This window comes from Psammomys obesus, unplaced genomic scaffold, assembly GCF_907164565.1.
Source record: "Psammomys obesus unplaced genomic scaffold, mPsaObe1.curated_primary_1811, whole genome shotgun sequence".
Lineage (NCBI taxonomy): Eukaryota > Metazoa > Chordata > Mammalia > Rodentia > Muridae > Psammomys > Psammomys obesus.
The window spans coordinates 28,362,888-28,385,178 of NW_026587216.1; the positions used below are offsets into that span (position 1 = coordinate 28,362,888).

General features: G+C 40.1%; 1 protein-coding gene across 2 annotated transcripts in view; it reads right to left on the minus strand.

Annotated features, from left to right (window-relative positions):
• Window positions 1-833: 833 nt before the first annotated feature.
• The window catches only part of Prex2 (phosphatidylinositol-3,4,5-trisphosphate dependent Rac exchange factor 2), a 288,407-nt gene continuing 266,949 nt past the window's right edge, over window positions 834-22,291 (minus strand). For both annotated transcript variants that reach the window (XM_055603275.1, XM_055603276.1), the window contains exons 38-40: window positions 19,808-19,910; window positions 14,171-14,238; window positions 834-6,641 (exon numbers count right to left, since the gene is read on the minus strand). In XM_055603275.1, coding sequence (XP_055459250.1) covers window positions 6,596-6,641; window positions 14,171-14,238; window positions 19,808-19,910 — 217 coding nt within the window. In that variant the 3' untranslated portion in view covers window positions 834-6,595. The remainder of the gene's footprint in view (window positions 6,642-14,170; window positions 14,239-19,807; window positions 19,911-22,291) is intronic.

Sequence of the window (22,291 nt, forward strand, 5' to 3'; positions counted from 1 at the left end):
TGGAATCTCTATGTTTACCTCTCTCTAATCACATCCACAAACCTTTATCCTGTCTGGTCCCAACCACTCAGCATCCCACAAACCTGCCTGCGGCATCTCAGTCACAGAGCTGGGAACCTGTTACTGCTGGGTAGCTGCTTCTGTTGGTACTCTCACTCCGCCTGCAAGCTCACCACCTTCCTTCCCTCGCCTTCTCTCTTCAAGTCTGTTGGTATCACTGTTTCTCCTCCCAAGACCAGAAACGCTGTAAGGCCAAGAGCCATTTATGTCTGTCTAGCTACTAATGTCCAGCTCAGCCAAAAGTGGGTGGATAATCTGTAGGCAGCCCATAAGCTCATGTTCATTGAATCTAAATTCCCTGAACTTCCACAGTACGAGCTTCTCATTGCCTGGTTGGCCTTACACTATTGTCTTTCGTTATTAGACAACTCCTTGGCTTGTGTACTGAATAAATCACCTTAAGTGATTTTTTTTGAGAATTACTTACTGCATTTGTAACACCCTTAGCAAATAGGATGACCACAGCTCATGCATATTAAGAATGGAAGCCTTGAGAGATTGGTTTGAGAGATTATGGAGAAACCTCACAAAGCCTTTTTTTTTTTTTCTAATAAAGCTTTCCTACCTTGTGAACCATATTAAACTTCTCTTTCTGTCCCTTCCCTGGGAGTTATAGCACAGTGGATCTGTGTCATACCCAAGTTTCTCCTCCTGAGCTTGTGAACTTTCAAAGGGTGAACATTTTAGTTTCATATTTCTGCCTTCCAAACATGTAAGAATAGAATAGAAATCAGTCAAATTTAAGCACATACTATAATTCACTTTATTATTTTTTGACACTCATCATACAACATTATTATACCAATCTTTTACACGGGCAAAAATAAATGATATAAAATATATAATGAACTTTAACAAATTTAACCATACACAAAATATGTAATGATTGAGACTATGTTACATGGGTATTTTACAAAAGAAAAAAAGGCTAATAATACATTTAGATAAATTTCATCATTGAATTTTGGATGTTATATAATATTAAATACAGACAGTCAAAACAGTTACTTTTAGAGAATCAGTGTGATATTTTACTATTAAAATGAGTACTGTGTAAGTGAATGCTTACAAAAATATTTTTAAGCAAAGGCTATGGGCTACTAATAGTCTTGCAGTTACAAAAATATATATTCTTCTGAAACTAATATATTTGCTTGAGGCATTAGACATTTAAATTCAAATGTATGCTTTCTAAATATTTCAACAACTTAATATTCTTGACTATATAGTATATAATACACACATGGCATTAGAATAGATTTACCTTATGAATAATATAATTTTTATGTAAAAGATACAAGTGACCTTTGTATACATAGGGATACAGAGGTCCTATGATGATATTTTTACAAAATTAAATACATCCAATACACTCAACTCTGGTTAGGCCTTTATAATTGATTTTTAAAACATCTATTGAATGACTATATGAGTGGATAATAGTTATCATCGTCTGCACTTAAAATTAACTACCCAATCTATGTTATTTCTGGTATTACCAGTATTTCTAGTAACTATCATTTAAAATTTCAGGTAAGTAGATTTCAGTTTGACTGGATAGTGATTCAGTCTGGAGCCTGGTGTGTCACTCAGACGTCCCTGTGCTAAGGACACAATCTCCAGCATGGTGCTCTTGGAAGGCGGTGAAATGTCCAGGGAAAGGCCCATAGGGGGTTCCTGTGTCTGTGGGAGGCAGCGCTGCCTTTGAAAGACTGTGGGGCCAAAGTCTTTTACTCATCTTTGAGATGTGGATGCTGAGCAAAGTAGTTGTTCTATCCTCTCCTGTCAGGGTTCAATTGATTGTGGACTAGAACCTCCACTACTATGAGCCAAAAAAAACAAAAACAAACAAACAAAAAAACCCCAAAACAACTTTTTTCTTTGTAAGCCAATTATCTCAGCTAAGTTGCCACAGTGACGACAGAAAACAAAACAGTTGGCTCATACAAATAGCAAATGAACATCAGTGAGCCAAAGACACCCAACCAGGTACAACTACAGTACTAGACAATACTGATGTCTACAGCAGACATCATAGCATCCATCATAAACTCCATTTCATATTTTCATGCAACTAAGACACTGAAATCTAATTTTTATAATTAATTTTGACAAAAATAAAAAGTAGTTGATATGATATATAAGCACACACACATACACGTATCTGTATATCATTTAGCAGACTTAGTCATCTCTCCCAGGGACAGAATAAACTGCTCTGAGTGAGGCCGACTTCCCACTAGGTCACAACTAAGAGATTCACACACATGCCAGGTGGTGCTCCGCAACATGAATGCTAACAACACTGATGACAGCAGATCATTAAGGTATTGAGTGATTCCATAACCACTACGCCCAGCATGGAAATGCAGCACCTAGTAAAATGGTGGCCATTTTGTAAAATTAACACGCAGAGGCCATTCTTGGTAAAAATGCCACTTACATTTTCCCCACCTCTTCTTCAGAGTAAAGATTTTTCATCAGGTGCTCCCCAAAACTCCAGACCCACAAAAGCATGATGTTTTATGTAACTGGAATGTATGTGTGTTAATGAAATTATAAATGGCTAAGGAAGAATCATTAGGCTACAGTGTGGCAGAGGAAAAAAAAAATCACATAAAAAGAAAACTTTAAAAGTTAAAGTTTCCTAAAACTCAGGAGCAGGCCAGCCAAACATTAAGCTTCAGTAGTTTGACTGTCATATCACTAGTGTAGAAAGTCAAGAATCATTTTCAAAAAATTTTAAAAGGACAAAGGAGTTATTCCTTTGAATTTCTAATATTCTGATTTTATAAAGACTCAAAAGGATGAGAAAACACCTGCTAAGGTGTGGTGATTCGTTTAATGTGCGACTACGGCTGCTTAGATTTGGGTAAGAATGAATGCTTGACAGTTTGAGATAGACTTGCACTTTCTTTAAATCCATGGAAAAACCTATTCTCAACCCAAAGCTTCCAAAAAGTAGATACCTTGCCTGTAAAGTCTGTGCTCAGGACAGGACATTGTTTGTTTGCTTAAGTTAGCTAATTAATGCCGGCTCTTGGGTTTGTTTCTCATTGATCTCTGCACTGTTAAAGTTAGCACAGGGTCAACTTCATTTCATTCAGAATTGAACAATTCAGAGTTAAAATCAATAGAGCCAGAAATAGTGCCATTTCCACGCAGCATGCACTGCAGCATACATACACTGTCTCACACTGTAGTTCAGACTGGTCTCACATTCAGTATGTAGCCCAGGATGCCCTTGAACATCTGGCAATCCTACTGCCTCAGTCTCCCCCAACCACTGGGATTAGAGGTGTGAGCCACTGTTGGCTTAAAGGAAAGCCAACATGGTTTAACATATGACTTCACATGTGCTAGGCAAGTGCTCAACCACCGTGCCATGTTCCAAGGCCTATCTTCCTTTTTAATTGGACATCGTTCTTCAAGAAGAGCAGCCAATTAATACACAGGGAATTGATGACAGCTGGAAAACACCAGAAAGCAAGCCCCATGAGCCTACAGACGCGGATCCTGGTTTACGGGAGAAACTCAGCATTGCATTTCCCTGCCAAAGAAACCTAGACCACAGTTCTCATCCTCTATCTTTCTCTCTAGATAAGAAATACATGAATTTTCAGTCCTCAAATCTTCACTTTTTTTTTTTTTTACAAAATTAAATTTTGTAATGTTAGAAAACAATGAGAAGAACCTGTAAGATAGTAGATACGATTCAGGTCCCATGATAAGATCTGAAATATCTCAGTGGGGTAAACGGTAGCCCATGTCCACATCCAGAAGTTGGAAGAACGGTAAGCAGGCTTTTTCAGGGGCTTGTCAATAACCACTGGCTACAGAGGACAGCGCAACATGAAAGCAAGAGTGGCCTAAAATCCCAATGTCAAAGGGAGGTATGTAACATAGCATTGAAAAACGACCGCTCATTGATCAGAAATTATTAAGTGTTACCACTGTTTTGGAATTATAGTCAAATTTTATATACCGTCCTACTCCTGGCTTGCAATACATGTGTGGCCTCTTCAGTTATGAATGGGAAATGCCCACAAGACCCTGTAGCTGAAAGGTATTTTGCATGTTCCCACTTGATTTTGCAATATAGTTTGTATAATCAAATGACAACACATGTCATAAAGCCCCGGTCTTAGCAGGAGAATAATCATTGATATTACAATGGCTCTCACACTAATAAAGAAAAGCAGTGCGATTCATAAAGGTGGGTGTTCATCTCTGACTCCCCCATGCTCATGCTTGCCAATTGAGCTTGCACAAGTTACTGTATTAGTCTCTGCTTCAGCTCAACTATGAAGTGTAGGTGACAAAACATCTTTCATCACTGCTGTGAGGCTATGTGAAGAAGGAAGAGCAAAATGTGGGCTAAGCAATCAGAGATGCCATTTAGTACACACTAAACCAGGTCAGCTATGACTTTATTATGATGAGAATTACAGTCACTGGTGTTACTATAAACCACCAGCAAATGTTTAAAGTTAGTAAGTGCTGTGTACACAGATAGTATGTTTAACTCAAAAAATAACATTAATCAGAAAGTTACATTCTGTTATAGAGAGTGGATCCTTAAAATACACTAACTTATAAATACTGCAAAAGCAGATAATACACTCTATGAGATGTACCCACGATCTGTAGCCCTTCCATGCCTCTATGGTGACTTCCTGCCAGGATGGGGAATGGAGAACAGTGAAGCAGCATGAATGGTCTGTTTACTCGGTGAGTCAGTCAGTCGGTCAGTCGGTCATTCAATCATTCAGTCAGTTGGTTCTCCTTACTCTCAAGACTTTCAGAGAGGCCGCCTGAATTACCAGAGCATCACGTTTGTGTGCTGATGGTAGCAAAAATGTTAATTTCCTGAAATTTATGAATGCATGTCATAAAAATATGCAAGTATATGTCATATCGTTATTAAGTTCAAAATGCTAAGGATTTTCTTTAGAAACTGATGTTACTTTCCCTATGATTAGTCACATACAGACTGACTGAAAACAATCTCAAGTGCTCTGTGCCAAATAATTTTTACCTTAACTAGTAGGAAACATATATCCCATACCTTTGTAACACACTTTTAAATTCAATATATCACTGGCAGTAAAGATGGCTTTTAATGGTTGTTTGGAAGTCATAATGAGATTTATAAAGACTAATGTTCTCCCAAAACTGTAGTTATGGTAAGGAATTCATGTTCTTAACATATATCCATACAGAGTCCTGTGCTGCACACTGGGGTTGGGTCAGTGATGGTCAGCCTATAGGAGATGGTTCCATAGGTCATGCCATCTAATGAGGCTATAGTCATCTTAGCTCGTGCACTCCATGACGTCTATACAATGATAATATCGCCTGAAGGCACAATTTATCCTTATCACTACACAAAGCATGACTCTAGCATAATCACAGTAAGGATGTTCTCATTTCTTTTAAAATTATATATTTAAAACCAATATTAATCTATTTGCGGTGCTAAATACAATGTTTGTATATCAACACATAAGTAATAAACATTGGACATTTAGAATGAATACAGGCTATACCTTGGTTCCATAAATTATCAATATTCTTTCCTAGTGGCCCATTGAAGCACAACAAATACATCTATTTTCACATCTTACACATATACCTTGATAAAAAAATACCCGTGGTGGTGTATTATTTTAAGGGTCTGATATTTTATCAGAAGATTTCATAAAATCGAGAGTTTATCTTTCTCCATTAAAGGTTGGATTTTCAAATAGGCTTGTTTTTGTTGTTGTTGTTGTTGTTGTTTTGTTTCTGTTGTTGGTTTTTGTTGTTGTTGTTGTTCCTTTCTTGCTCACTCCTCTCACTTTTCCAACCCTGGCAACTCCTTACTCGCAACCATCAATGGTACATTGCCCAGTATTCATGGCTCATTGCAGAGATCACGAAAAGCACCTGCCTGCTGGAGTGTTTTCATGCGCAGAGAGTAAACTTGACGACAGTGAAGGAAGTCTTGCTAAGACCTCACAGCTTTCTTCACTGCTATGAAGCCCTAGAAGAAAGGGAAGCATGGACTTCCTGCCTCGCACACGTGCACATCTGTGGTGTGGGAGGGAGATGAGGCACCTACCCACCTACACTGTCCTTGACATTTCTGTATGATGGTTTCCAGAGTGTGGCCGTCGTTTCTAGTGACAGCCTCCTTCAAGAAAAACTATCACTATTACATGTGTCCACTGGGAAAGTTAAAAACAAATACAGTACAATTAATGAATGAGAAAAGGACCAAAATAGTTAAACCTTTACCTCTGTCTATTTTTCTATAAATTTGAGCAGTGAATTTTACCCCAGGATGAATCTGTAATGCTAATACACATAGTGTGGGGCTGAACTGTCTGAATGAACTGCTGGTTCCAACATGAATATCCAAGGAGGAACCAAACTTCAGTTATTTACACCATGGGAATGGTTACATCTTAGATCTGTATTTCTTTATCTTCAGTGGAGAATGTTGACTTGGTCAGCTTTTGGAAGCTTCTGTCTGGGTGACTCTTTTGAGTGCTTATTCTTCTCCAACTGGGGGTGGTGGTTCACACAGCTTGTAGAGTCTAGAAAAAGACACAGGGCAGTATGAAAATCACTTAGGATACCATCCTTACCTAAATGTTTTTACTGGTAGAAAAAAAAAACACATTGCAATAATTTCTTGGCTCCATCATCCATCACCACATTGAGCGTTCCATAGAAAATAGGATATGAATTAGCTTCATCTTAAATTTTGTTCCTGGGATTTAGAAAATGCATCAGTTTCTTTGCACATACTTAAAAGGCTGCTCACTTCACAGAACTTTCATTTTACAGTGGTTCTCAACTTTCCTAATGCTGCCACGATTTAATACAATTCCTCATGTGGTGATCCCTAAACACAAAATTATTATGTTGCTACTTCAAATTCTAGTTTTGCTATTTTATGAACCATAATATAAATCTCTGATGTGCAGGATATCTGCTGTGTGACCCCGGTGAATAGGTCATTAGACCCCAAAGGGGTCATGACCTACAGGTAAAGAATCCTCTGTTTTAGATGCCGCTGCTCTGCTCCAGGCTGTCTGATTAATTTGCAGATAGTAAATTCTCTCCCTTGAGTTCCCAGGGGCAGTGTCATTATGATAATTCACACCTTGTTCACCATAGTTATCTTGCAGTGATGTGGCCTCTATCTCATCGAGAGCTACAGATTTGCTTACAAGTTTTACAAATTTACCTCTATCTTTGTGGTACCAGAAGTTGACTGTGGATGGGCTTATGTAACAGCTTCCTGAAACCAGAATCTCAAGACAGTTAGTTATCTGGACTTTTCTAAGGACTTAAGACTGGATATAGCGATCCATCACTCACCTGTCAGTAGGATGGTCAAGTTCAAAGAATTCGTGTTACTTGTGGAAAAGCTGAGGTATGCTCAGAAGCTTTACACATGTTGACCTGAGTGCCTAAAAGCTAACTCCGGAACCAAAGTAGAAGGGAGTAAAATGCTGCCCGTTAATGCTAGTGACCATTACTTACAGCACAGCTAGAGCAAGGGCTCAAACTTCCTAACACTGTGCTCCTTTAATACAGTTCTGCATGCTGTGGCAATGTTCCACTATAAATTGATTTTGTTGCTACATTATAACTGCAGTTTTGCTACTGTTATAAATCAAAATGTAAATATCTGATATCCAGGACATCTGATATGTGACCCCTAAAGGGGGTAATGACCCACAGGTTGAGAATCACTGATCTAGTGTGAAGAGAGGCTGAGGTACAGTTTGTAGGTGTTGGACCCTATCTGTTGTCTTTAAGAAGTAAGGCTACATTTGTCCTACTGTGTACATTAGGCTAGTATTGTTACTGCAGAATTCAATTTTAACACATTCCCTGTGAGTGTGTGTGTGTGTGTGTGTGTGAGAGAGAAAGAGAGAGAGAGAGAGAGAGAGAGAGAGTTGAGAGAGAGAGAGAAAGAGATCAGGGGTGTTTACCAAAGCTGCAGATTGAATCCAGGGCTTTCACATTTGCTAATCATGTGCTCTACCACTAATCTACACTCCTCATCTCAATACCCCAAATTTGCAGCTTTTAAAAGTGATTCCAGCAGGTGTATCCAAGGAGATTTACTCCTTTTTGCACTGTAGTTGAACGGAACTTAAAAGCATTGTTAGCATTCCATAGTGTAAATGTAGCACAATTTCTGTATCCATTCCTCAATTGAGGGACATCTGGCTTATTTCCAGATTTTGGCTACTACAAAAAGAACTGCTACAAACATGGGTGAGCAAATGCCCTTGCTGTAAACTTGAGCGTCTTTTGGATATATGCCTAGGAGTGGTATAGCTGGGTCTTGAGGAAGCACTATTCCTAATTGTCTGAGAAAGCATCAGATTGATTTCCAAAGTGGTTGTACAAGTTTATATTCCCACCAGCAGTGGAGAAGGGTTCCCCTTTCTCCATATCCTCTCTAGCATGTGTTATCACTTGAGTTTTTGATCTTAGCCATTCTGATGGGTGTAAGGTGAAATCTCAGGGTCGTTTTGATTTGCATCTCCCTGATGGCTAAGGACATTGAATAGTTCTTTAAGTGTTTCTTTGCCATTCTATATTCCTCTACAGAGAATTCTCTGTTTGGCTCCATACCCCATTTTTTAATTGGATTGCTTGATTTGTTGCTTTTTAACTTCTTTAGTTCTTTATAAATTATGTATATTAGCACTCTATCAGATATAGGATTGGTGAATATCCTTTCCCAATCTGTAGGCTGTTGTTCTGTTCTGATGACAGTGTCTTTTGCTTTACAGAAGCTTTTCAGTTTCATGAAGTCCCATTTATTGATTATTGATCTTAGAGCCTGTGCTGTTGGTGCTATGTTGTGGTATATTTACACAATGGAATATTACTCAACAATGGAAAAGAAGGAAATCATGAAATTTGCAGGAGAATAGTGGAAACTAGAAAATATCATCCTGAGTGAGGTATCTCAGAAGCAGAAAGACACACATATCTTACAAGTGGATATTAGACATACAAATATAGGATAAAATCTGTATACCTAAAGAAGCTAAGCAAGAAGGAGGACCCTGGGTAAGATGCTCAGTCCTCATTCAGAAAGGCAAACAGGATAGACATCAAAAAAGGGTGAAAATAAGGAACAAGATAGAAGCCTACCACAGAGGGCTTCTGAAAGACTCTACCCAGCAGGGTGTTAAAGCAGATGCTGATACTCATAGCCAAATTTTGGGCAGAGTACAGGGAATCTTATGGAATAGGGAGGAGCTAGAAAGACCTGGAGAGGACAGGAACTCCACAAGGAGAGCAATAGAACCAAAAAATCTCAGCCCAGGGTCTTTTCTGAGACTGATACTCCAAACAAGGACCATGCATGGAGATAACCTAGAACTCATGCACAGATGTAGGACATGGCAGCTCAGTCTCCAAGTGGGTTCCTAGTAAGGGGAACAGGGGCTGTCTCTGACATGAACTCAATGGCTGGCTCTTTGATCATCTCCCCACTGGGGGTGGGAGGAGGGAAGACAGCCTTACCAGGCCACAGAGGAAGATAATGCAGACAGCCCTGATGAGAGCTGATAGACTAGGGTCAGATGGAAGGGGAGGAGGCCCTCCCTTATCAGTGGACTGGGAAAGGGTTATGGGAGAGAAGAGGGAGGGATGGCAGGATTAGGAGGGTGCTACAGCTGGGATACAAAGTGAATAAATTGTAATAAATAAATAAATAAATGTGAAAAAAAAAAAAAAACAGCTAGCCACTTCAGCAAACTATAAATTTCCTCTGTCTGTGACATACAATGGCATGCTAATTCCAAATCAGTGGTGAGAAAGGATGGTTTAATGTCAGATTGTAAGTCTGGTTAATAAAATGAACTTTATTGGTCTGGAAGCCAGAAGTTACTGTCTTTGGAGGTTTGAAAAATATACTTCATGCCTGAAAGCTGGCTTTTGCTCCCATAGGTTATTTCCGCAGAGATGACAAAAAACTTGTTTTGTCCTTCCCAGAGAAAAGAACACACTAAACTGAGCTGATGTCGTTTAAAGATTCTTCTGCAACTGAAGTACAAGATGTGCTTCAAATTGCCTCCTGGGGCTGGGAACACAGACCAATCAGAAGGTCCTTTTCTTTTCATTTCCTATCCTCCTATCTCCATGGCAGTGCTGCCTAGTGAGTGACAAAGCACAGAGGCCTGAGAGCAGGTAGGACAGAGACGGGAGGATGGGTGAAGGACATCCTACCTATCACATCCAATTACCTTGTTCTGCATGTTTGTGCCCAGCGCTAGTGGAGAGACGAGCCTTTGCAATGTCTACCTTGCAAATTGGAGCGAAGGCTACTCCCTGTGGTCACCAAATGCAATAATAGCTCTGGCCACTGCAGAGCTGGGCAGCTTTGGCTTCTGCAAGGCTTCCTGGAAGTGACTCAGGGTTATCTGAGTCCAGCCACACTTGTAATGGAAACTGCACAGCTCTGGGAGTTGAGCACTGGCTGTTGAATTTGGAAAGTGACATGTAATAGGTAAGGAGTTGGGCTCTTATGTTGAACCGCGGCTTCTGCTTTTGGCAGCTAGATTATTGGGGTGGGGTGGGGCTTTTGCTGGCCCAGCATGTAGAGCTATTATCCCACACATGCACACTAGAGGCCCTGCATGAACAGGCAAGGGCTGTCCTGGATCCTCTTCTTACTCTTCCTTGTTGGGCTCAAATTTCTGCATCTAGACAAGTTCCCAGGCTTCCCTACGCCCTTTATACTCTGACTTTTAGAATGGAGGCTACAGAGCAAATGCCTCTTCCATAGCTAAAATGTGCTTTTTCTCAAGGCACTTCCTCTATCTGAAAGATGAGAAATCGGAATTTCCGAGAGAAACACACACACACACACACACACACACACACACACAAACACACACACACACACACACACAAGTGTGCCTGCGTGCGTGCACCTATCTTTCTATTCTGCTGGGATGAACCCTCCTTGAACATACAGGATTTTTATCTGTCTTGACATCTTACTGCCAAAGGCCATTCCAGACATATTTCAGGCAAAGTGCTAATGTAGAGCAGCATAAATATTTAGGAAACCCACCCAGCAGGAGTAGGCTTTTCCTTGCAAATACCTACAACCGATCAATGTAAAATTAATATACTTCAGTAGTAGGGGATGCAGTGTACTGATTCCATGAATAGTCATGACCTTTCTTCCTGTGTGGTGACCATGGCCACTTCCTCCTTTGTGAATTCCAGAATCACCCACCCCTGTTTTCCATCAGCTTCTCTGACTGCGCATCCTCCATAATGCTCCTGTTTCCTCTTCAGACTCAGTATCCCCCACAGTAGTACTCCCAACCTTCCCTACCCGCAGGTAGTAAAATTCAACTCCTTCCTGACCTGTGTGACTCACAGGACTTGTAGACCTCTACTACAGACCTGTAGACCGAGCAGCCACAAAGGCAACTGCACATGGCCAGCTCCTAGATCTCTATCTCACTGTGACCAAGCTGAGATCACCATGCCTAGTGCATGCTACTTCCCTCTGCATTCACGGCCTCAGAAGCAAGAGCCATTAACCCCTTTACCCACACCAAAGCTCTCATGTTTAATCTAGAAAGTTCCTTTTCGCCAATTCCTCTCCAGTTCTTATCCAAAGGTTATTAATTATGTCTTCTAAGTGTTTCGGTCTTTTTATCTTTGTCCTTGTACTAACACAATATCCTTTAAAACCTGCATTCGGTCCTAGCTGTCCTCTGAGGAACCATCTCAATGTCACCTACTAAACCTCTGCCTTCAGTTCTATCGGTCCTTTGAGAGACCATCCCATATCGCCTTAGAAGATGTGAGGATTCAAATTATCCAGACATGAAGATGAGGAATGCCATTATTTTTTTCAAGTTAAAATGAAAAAAAAAAAAAATCTTCCTGATTCCTGAATCTTCCTATCTCACCTCTGCCTCTCTCTGCAAAATCCTTAAGCACACTCTTCCTGTTTGTCACAGAGACTGAGAAATCTTTTTACCCTGCTTTTACCACAAGGCCTGCCCCTCCCAGACATACAACAGAAAGTCAAGATATGTCAGTGTATGTTCATTGGGTGAATAAAAATAAGTAAACAAAGTGGATGTTAGGAATACTATGACAGAGGTGGGTTGAGAGGTTTGAACCAAATAAAATCTCAGGTAGAGATAACTCCCTGGACCTCCAAAGATGAATCTTTCAGAAATATTTTGCTAGCTTTGCCAATGAGTAGTTTGGTTGTGAGAACCAACTGTGCCCTCCAGCTTATTGCCTTTGAGGAAAGAGCTGGTTCCTCTCAGGGGAGATCCTAGGCCTCTGTGAGTCTTGGCTTTCTCTGTATCTCCACAGACTTCTGTTCTTCCCTTCCCTTTCCTCCCCTCCTCTCTTTTCCTCTTTTCCCTCCTTCTCTCTCCCTCCTGTTCTTTCTTGTCTCTTTCTTGTTGGGCATCAAATCCAGGCAAAGCCTCTGGTGCTCTACCACTGAGTTATATGCCTAGTCACATATTTTTTCATCTCTTTAAGTGGAAGCTCCTTCTGGGCCACATTCACTTCTGTACCAGCCTTCTATCATCCCTGGGGCAACAGTAAAACATGCTGCATTTCCTCAATAAATACCCACGGAATGAGTAAAATAGTAAATAAAAATTTGAAGTAATTTTTATTTCTCTCTTAAATTTGTTATTCCCTTACATAACATATCAATTTTATAGCTGGTTCGTTTTATTATGTTTCATCTCAAGTGTTTTAAAGATAATCCAAAAGAGAAAAAGCTTGGGTTCATCAGTTTGTTTTCTTGTGTTTGGCTAGAGTATTGGTTTATTGATCCGATGTTGAAGCTTCATCCCAACCCCACTGTCCATTTGTGTTTAAATGGATCTAACTGAACATACCTTGAAAAGCTATTATCTTGTTTTCTTATTGGAACTTTTAACACTTCAGCAGGTCTATTATACAAATATACCATGTCTGATCATGGGGCTAGAGAGAATGTGTTTGTGAAACGATCCTTTAGCAATAAAAAAAACCTTAAGACTCTAATCTAATCAGCTATGAAAGGCAACATTAACAAGACTGGAGAATTACAGAATTAGGAGTCAGTACTAGAAGTAAACGCAGCTACAGCAGGATAGCTCCCTCGAAAGCACTCTCCTCACCAAAGTTTTCAAAATGAAGTATAACTTCATAAATGTTTGTGGTCACCATTCTGTTTCTGGTAATAGTGTTGCAAGCAGAAACAAAGAACTTCTTATCCAAGGCAGGGTCTGAGATGCCCACTTTTTGTTAAAATTCAAACAAGTCATCATGATCAAATATGTAAATAGTTATTTAACATTGCTCCACTTCACAGCAGATGAATGCTTACCCTAACCATGGGAAATCAAAGGAAAAGCACTTCTCTATGTTCATTCACTTTAAAGGTAAGTTAGAATCCTTTCTTATAATTGGTGAACTGTGAATATTTGATATAACCAACAAAAAGCTCACTGATTAATCCATTCATTCGTTCACAAGGTCTTGAAATAAATTTAGGTATCTGATGTCTGCTATGTAGCCCCCGGTAAAATGAAAGTATATCTCTGTCACCCAAGAGTTCATATTTGGGTTAGGCGGAGAAACTTGTATTAATACAGGGCAACATAATATAAAAAGGGCATTATAATGTGATACCCAGGAAGCCTGACAAAAGAGCTACTCAAGCAAGACTCAAAGCAGAAGATGGCATCCAAGGTGGGCGTTGTGAGTTAAATAAGGGTTTTCCAGTCATGGAAGAAGAAAGTGTGTAACCATCACCAGGGACAATGGAAAGAGTAGATTGGCAGTTGACACACTTGGAATACATTTTGGTCGTATTTTTTGTACAGTTTTGTTTTTCTAATTTACTTTCAAAATAAAATAATGTCTGTTTGTTTCTGAGAGTATTCATTAGCCCCTCATCATACTTCACCACGGAGTGCTTACCAGAGGGATCTTACAACTGGTGTCAGTATGACACTGGACATGAACTAGAGCAGAGACCTGGCCACGACTGACACTGCCAGAGGCTGACAAGCCCTCAGGTAAGGGTTAGACTGGATAAACTTACCTTGGAGCTGACTGAGGAGTCCGGTCTCTAACCCCCAAGTTCTTAGCTGTGTTCTGAACTCTTGCACCCTGAAAGGCAGGGAAATCATCTTCAACTCAATAATGTCCTCAGAGTTCATTCAAATAAATTTGAGTTTAGAGGCGTTACTACTTACTATCAAGGGACATTAATAAGAAATACGACAGAAACCACTGTATGAATGTTTCTGGAATGGGCGCTTTTATGAGTTAAAGTATACTGATCCAAATACTTATTATTTATCCTATAGCCTGAGCCCATTCAAGAGTTTAACAGCTTCCCATTTATTCACACATTTTACATCTTTATCATCAGAAGCAATTAACAACTTAAAACATTGAAAACAGGGCATGATCATCTCATCAACACATCCTAGGCCCAAACATTTTCATGGGACAGGAATCACACCTACATCTCTTTAGATGAACAGTTATTGTATGTTTTGTAAGGAAACATGTTCTAGATAGTTCTAAATAAATTTCTGGACAAGCCATGTCAATGTTTGATTTATGAAATCTACAAAGTTGGTGGGACAAAGACAACTCCTTTCAGCAATAAAAGGGGCCCTATGCCTGGTCAATTTCATGAATGAGGTTACAACCCCTGTTCAGGTCCTAATAGAAGCTAGTTACATTGATCCAAATAGGACTGTTCACTCCTTGGAATAAACTAGGAGAACATCTAAAAGAAAACAAAATCCTGAGATGTTCCAAGTACCCACTCCACCCAATACTGCTCTAAATAAAGTTGAGAAAAGTGGCAAAGAAACCCCAAAAGACATATTATCTCAAAAAAAAACTAAAAAATGAAAACAAACCTGGAAAATTGGACAGGCAAAAGGACATACAAGAAGGGATCAAGGAATAACAATTATTCAGTCCTTCTTCTTTTGAAGACCCTGAGTACTTAAGAGAATATTTGCAAGAACATAATAGATTTCCACACACTTCACCAAGCTTCCCTTATTTTTAACTTTTCCATGAACCATGGTTGATCAAAGCCAGGAGTCAGCATGAGCATGCTGCTATTAAGTATGGTGCACTGTCTTCAGGTCCCACCACTTGCTCTGGGAAGGCTCCCTTTCTGGTCCAGAATCCTCCGGTGCAGAATCTCATTGCCTTTTGTGAACTTGCCTCATGTCCCTATCACAGCTGCTCAGAACCTGCCCTTGATGACCTTTATACTTTGGATGAGTACTGGTCATTATTTTGTAAAGTGTCTCAGTTTGGATTTGTCTATTGTGTTCTTATACTGAGGGAGAAGACACCATAGTGTTTTCTGTGTATCACATTAGGAGATACATGCTATCCTTGTATCTTAGCACTTGTGACATTACTTGATCTCTTTCCCAATTGGGCATCTTCTGTCACGTCACCACCTTTTCTTTGTAGACTTTACAAAGAATTTGGAACTATGAGACTGAATACTGAGTCTCCCTTCAAACTTCTGCTTGCCATTTCAGCCCCCACTAGTGACAAAGCGATATTGTAATGGCACGGTGTTTTCTATCAAGATGAGCTATCTATTTCCAAAATCCTTTATCCCAGCATATATTTAACTCAGCACTAATATTAATAATTAATATGAATAAAATTAACAATGACTTTTATTCTGAGATAAATATTTATCCTTACACATTGACACTCCTTCCCTCCTTACAAGCTGTCCTCTTTCCCTCTCATCCTTCCTTCCAAGGGGTTTTTAGAAGCTAAGACCTGGCTACTATGTGTTCTTAATACCAGCAAGAAGCTGCTTCTAGACCTTTTTAGTAGCTAACTAACAAACATACACCCATCTCTATTCTTTTCTACATCTGTATACATCTGTGTGTGCACTCATGGGCGTTGGGTATATTTACTAGCATAGTGATACCACTAAAATATCAGAGGGTTCATTAGAGATCCCAGCCTTTCCTTTTTCCTTATTGTAACTTCTTTCTCTGTCAGTGACAATCTGCCTTTTCATTCTTAGATTATCATTACTACCTCATCCAATCTTAGCGCATACAAGAGAATTGGTTTCATAATGTCTAGGTCACACCTGCGTTAAAAAGTTTAGTAACAAGAGTTCAGTTCTCATGTATGATTCTCCTTGTCATTTTGTAATATTTCACTTAGTAATTAATAGAAAGCTTTTCATTTTCTTAAAGCCTGATAACTGGTCTTACTGAAAACACCTGCTCACATATTTCACAATTTTTATGTCACATTTGTCTATATAATTCCCCATGCCTTTGACTTATCAGATACTTGTATTTTCTCATCGTTGTTATGTTGTGCTTGTCTTCCTAGATTGCCTTCCTCGTTCTCTTTGTCTGTCTACATTGTATTTATTCTTGCAGCTTCAAAAATTCATCATTATCATTCACTAATAATCACTTGGTCACTTGACATCTCTTTAGCTTACTTGTAAGTGAGCTAAATACAGTGGTTTCTTTAATCCTTACAAACATGACATCAAGAAAGTGTTATTATGATCCCTAATTGAATTACAAGGAAACTAAGGAATTGAGAAGTGGAGAACCCTGCCCTGAACCACAGAGTTAATCAGTACTGGATTCAAATGGCACCTCTCAGCTCATGAGTGCTGGCTTCTGGTTATCAGCTCACCCTGCACCAATGTACCTCCCCATTCACTCCATTTATAAGGAGTTCAGTGAACAAACTCCACCTACGCATTACGAGGAATAGACTCAGGTCCTAGCCACCAATGACCTCACAGCCTGCAGGCATGCTTCCTGTCCTGTGGACTGAGGTCGGGCGTCTCTAGTGCACTTGTTTGTCAGAGATTTATGGTGGCAACCTGCCTACAGGTGCTTGCCATGTGGCAAGACCAGGACCTCCTCTTCCTAGTGGTCTTGCTCTCAGTGAAGAGTGAGTCTTGTGACACTGAAGGGGAGGAGGTGGCATAGTTTTCATTCCAAGCATTTTTTAGAAAGGCAAAGAAGAAAAATGATGTTCCTACAAAAGAACAAATAAAATTTATAACTTATAGCACGGACTTTTTTTTTTTTTTTTTACTTTGTGCTGAAAAGATCAGCATCTACTTTAAGGTTTATCATCACCATTGAGTCGGTTGGCTAGGTCAAAGTTCTAGTTAACCTAATACAATCACTGCAAAACCTGTAAGGGCCATATATTATACTTGCTGCTCATTTATATTCAAGAAGTGAGGTTGGACAGGCCCTCTATGAGGAGTAAATGTACCATCTGTGCTTACAAATAATAATGTAATTACATATATGTATATGTAACATATGTCCCATGGAAAGCTCATTCTACCAAAATGAAAAGTTCGTAATTTATATATTATATTATTATTGCACAACTTCAGTGCATAGCAAATGAAGTATAACAGCTTGATATATAATAATTCAAAATCAGTAACGTGAGCTATGTGTGGTGGCTCATGGCTATAATTCTAGCATTTGGGAAGCATCCACAGTGAGACTGTTAACAAGATTGAGGCTAGCCATGGATTCAGAATAAGACCATGTCTCAAAACCCCAATAACAACCACCACGAAATTCAATGATGAAATAGGTCTAGGGCTTCAAAACCTGATAAAGATGAAAAATGTTTCAGCACAGTGCCTCCAAGAGTCAAGTTTAAGTGGCCAAATCTTTTCCCTTGGAAGAGAAGAAAGGAAGAGTCACATGAGGGTGCCGAAAAGACTTGCATTCTAGCTACTTAGAGACTAAGAGGGTAAGAGTACACCGAAGAACTGGGCGCCAGCCATCTATCTCGTCACCTGCCACTGTCGAATGCCTCAAGAAAGATGCTCATGGGAGTCCTGTAGGCTCATCAGTCTACCAGCCTGATTCCCAAAGAGAGGACCCTAGGCTCTGAAATCTTTCACAAGGAAGAGCTCATGATCAAGTCTTCCCTTCTCTCTGTCCTGGAGCCGAGGAACCAGCATCAAAGGAATAAAGCTACCTAGCCTTAACTCAGTTATTAAAAAAGAAAGAAAGAAAGAGGATAAAAGCACAAAAAACAAGATGTGCACTTTAGAATCTGCCTGGTTCTCGAATCTTCCTAATTATATTTTACACATCAAATTATATATATTCTACTTGTAATGACTTTATAGCAGTGAAGTTTGGGAATAGATAGTTTATCTCTATGTTCTGTTTCCACTTTTTTCTTTTAATAACTGGAGATATTATAGAGGTCTATAATTACCCAGACCCACAGGTAGGAATGCATTTGCAGTCAACTCAGAATAAACCCTGGAGTGGAATGTTCTCAAGAGGATCATCCTAACTCCTTTTCCTGCAAGTTGTAATTTTGAGAAAACTTTCCCAAACCTTCCTATGCAGTTTCTCTAAGAATTATTCAGAAAAAGCAAATAAGACGTCACCCTTCTGTTGTTTCTAACCTAAAACCCACCTCTGATGTGAGAATCTATACACTTACCTGGGTTTGTTTTTTTTTTTTTTTTTTGTTTGTTTTGTTTTGTTTTTAAAGAAGAATTAGTGCATCTACTTCCCCAAATCCTTCCACACCAGACGGCAGTTTCCATCTGTGTCTGTCACTTGCCAGCTGGACAACAGTATGTCACATTCTTCTGGTGGATCTAAACCTCTACCTAATCCCCCTGAGACCTTCTAAGCTCCTCACAGTCAACTTCCACTCTTGAATTCCTACAGCAGGAGTGCTGAGGCATGCAGACTCACCGGGCCTGCAACTCGCACTGCCGATGTCAGCCTGGTACTAGCTTCTTCAGTCTATCCCTTCACTGGCTAGCTTGACAATCCATAGTAAAAATCTAGGGGACAAGCCCAGGGGGAGAGGGGGTGCTGACAATGCTTTTGTTTGCTTGAGTAAAGCTTTGGTGAATAAAATGGTCATAATCACAAAAGCATATCTAAAGAAGTCACTCTCACAGAAGAACTCAAGGCGGTAACAGAACAACCTAAAATTCATGACTCATTTTTCTTATCAATGCTGACGTGTGTTTTATACTAGCTCAATTCTATTTTCTAATTAGAACTATAGAAGTTAGTGCATTAAAAAAAAAAAGAATGTAAACAATCTAGAACCAAGTCACCAAGTTACCTTGGTTCATCAAATGCTATTGGGTTACAATTTAGGAATTCATTTTATTCAAAAGAGAAAATAAAGAGAGTCCAGTCTCTCTGGTGATGGAAAGACAGTTGAGAGGCTCCTATTCAGCCCCCAAAAGAAATTCTGAGCTGAGCACTTCATCCTCAGGAGGATGTATGCATCTTACCATGGCATGGAAGAGTTTGGGAGATCACAGAAGCTAGCGGGGCCCTTGACTCCTCATCTTCCTTGCCTCTGCTCCCTCCCAATCTGCTTCGAAGGCTTATTAAATTGCCTACAGTTCATAGAAGTGCCCTACGCCCTTATATCCTTACTGCCAGTTCTATTCCACTCTTATTTGTGTGGCCATTTCGCTTTTTGCTTCTAGGTTACAGCACAGAAACCAAATATCCGGGACCCTTGGTCTAGGAGTCTGTACTATTTTCTCCTTGGGCATGCTCCCCAGCCACGGCTTCCCCAAAGCCAAGTGCCTAGAGAAGTGCCACATCTGATAAATGAACAAAGCCAAGCCAGGTCCTAGGAAACTCCCACAGCACAGGCGGGCGAGACTTACCTGCTTCCTCATCACGTCAGTGGCCTGCATAATGTACCGAGGAGGCAGCCCGTGGCTCCTGGCTAAAATGATGGCCTGCTCCAGGGTCACGCTCAGGGTGCACCTGTGGGCCAACATAACAGAAGTCACAGTCAGAGCCGCTGACGCACCCCTGGAGAAATCTGAACTACCAGTGTCATCAGAAACCAGCCAAACGCAACTTTGCTCAGAATCCTGAAACTGATTTCCCCACGTGGAATTCCCATTTAAAACGACAGCAACAAAACCAGGCCACAGGAGCACATTACTTGGGTATATGTGTCAAATAATTTAAATTTAGGATAAGCCTATCATCGTGAACTATGTAGAAGAGACCTTTACCATAGAAAACAGAATAACCACATTCATAATGAAAGTTTTATTTCCACTGCCCAATGAACAACTCGAGAAATAGCCTCCTTGTGACCATTGCCGGGAATTGCTCTGGAGTTTTCACAAGCTAATGACCCGAACTTACATGATTAGCTTCTAGTTGGACATGATATTCACAAGTACTTAGTGTCTGAGTCAGCTCGAATCGTTTCAGACATTGTTTTACACGTACCCGTAGGCCACCGAAGGCCAACCAGTGTATCTGATGGTTCGTGTAAAAAGGAAATCAATTTCATTTAATTGCCTGCCTTGCCAACAGACTAGAACCATTTTGTCCTCCATAAGGTGTCCTCTGCATCAATTTCAAATCTGTTGACCCCAACGGTTGAATCAATAACGCTTGTTACACCAGCCGAGTAAAGCCAAAGGAAGAAAAACCCGAACTTTATTTTCTAATCCCGAGACGTGTCTGCACTCTCCTGAGAAAGCACAGCTCGTGTCTTCCGCCTCGAACACAGACACAGTGAGGGGGTTTTCATCACCAACTCTCTTAATCATTTCATACTGACTTATTCCCCATTACACAAGCTGTAAATAGTGACACAATAGAAAACTGCCCGCCAGAGAGATGAAAAGGTTTTAGTTGGATGGGGCTATCAATGTAGCCAATGATGCAGGTCAAACAAAGGGCATCGCTGTTATCTCTCTGCCTCTCCCTTCCTCATCCCCCGCCCTGTCTACATTATTTAACACTGGCTGACCTACCCTTACTGACTATGTAGCCCAGGCTGGTCACAGCCATCTTCTTGCTTAGCTTCCCAAGTGAGGGGACCCTAGACATGAGGTAGCACACCTGGCTAAGAACACCTGTTTAGAACCAATGACATCCTACTTAAAGAAAAACTGACCTTTGGATCGGGGTGCATGTTGCCTTTCCCAAGCTAATAAAAAAAAAATGCTGCATATATTTTAATGAAGTTCTAGGATTGACTGAAGATTTAAAAAGCGACATTTTTTTTTTTTTAAAGAACAATCATAGAAACATTGGAACACTGCCTGCTTGCAATTGAGGCTGCCAGGCTCCTCAGGGCTCAGGTTTCCATGTACCAATGCAGAATTCCAGCACCCTAAGTGAGGTGATGAGTAGGAAAGCTGACGACTGGGCTCCCAGCTCTGTGGGCAGTGGGCTATGATTTGCCTCATAGCTCTTTATCTGCTCTCAACTCTTTCATCTGAATGTCGGTAGTAAACGCCAACATTTTATTCCTGGTATCTAAAAGACTCCAACTCCTGAAAGTGGTATGTGGGTTTCCCTTAGTGAATAAAAGCATGCAGACCCACCATCAGGTTTTACAAGACATCATTTGGTTTTTACAGGTGCCTCGATTACCAGAGGGACTGAGCTTAAAACTGCAGACAAGAAAAAAGAAGGGACTTTGCTAAGCAAATTCTATCCACTATCAAGTTTCTTGCCTGACTACAGTATCTCCCCTCTAGAATAATTCTTGCTTTCAATAATGAACAAAAATTTTAAATATCTGTATTTTTGCACCATCTTGGAAAAATATGGGCCTTAAATTCTGTAGCTCTTTCTAGTTGCTATTAAAAAAAAAAGAAAACACTTAAGGAAGCTTATTTTTTCCTTTGTTTGGCATGAAAGTAATTTAACATACTGCATGATAAAATGTGCACTTTTAAAGCAAATGATCAGTGTCACAGAAAAGTGTGTGAATCCTTAATAAAAGGCAGATATAAGTACAGTGGAAAACGCCCCTGCATGACCTCAGAAATAAGATATTCCAGAATTGGACCCTGCCTTACACTTGTGAGGACGTGTGCTTGGGGAGGTAATAAATCACAGGGGAATTGCTAGTTCTCCATAGAAACAAAAACAAGACAGCATACCTGTGCTTATGATTAATACATTTTTTAGACGTCCTGTATTGAAAATAGAGCCAACTCATTTCTATTTCGCCACACACTTAAAATGATAAACTACAGCTAATGGGTCCAATTTACTTTGAAGGATAGTTTAATTTAGAAGTCTTTGTGTGGAGCGCGAGAATGTGTGTGTGTGCGTGTTTGTGTGTGTGTGTGTGTGTGTGTGTGTGTGCGTGTGTGTGTGCGTGTGTG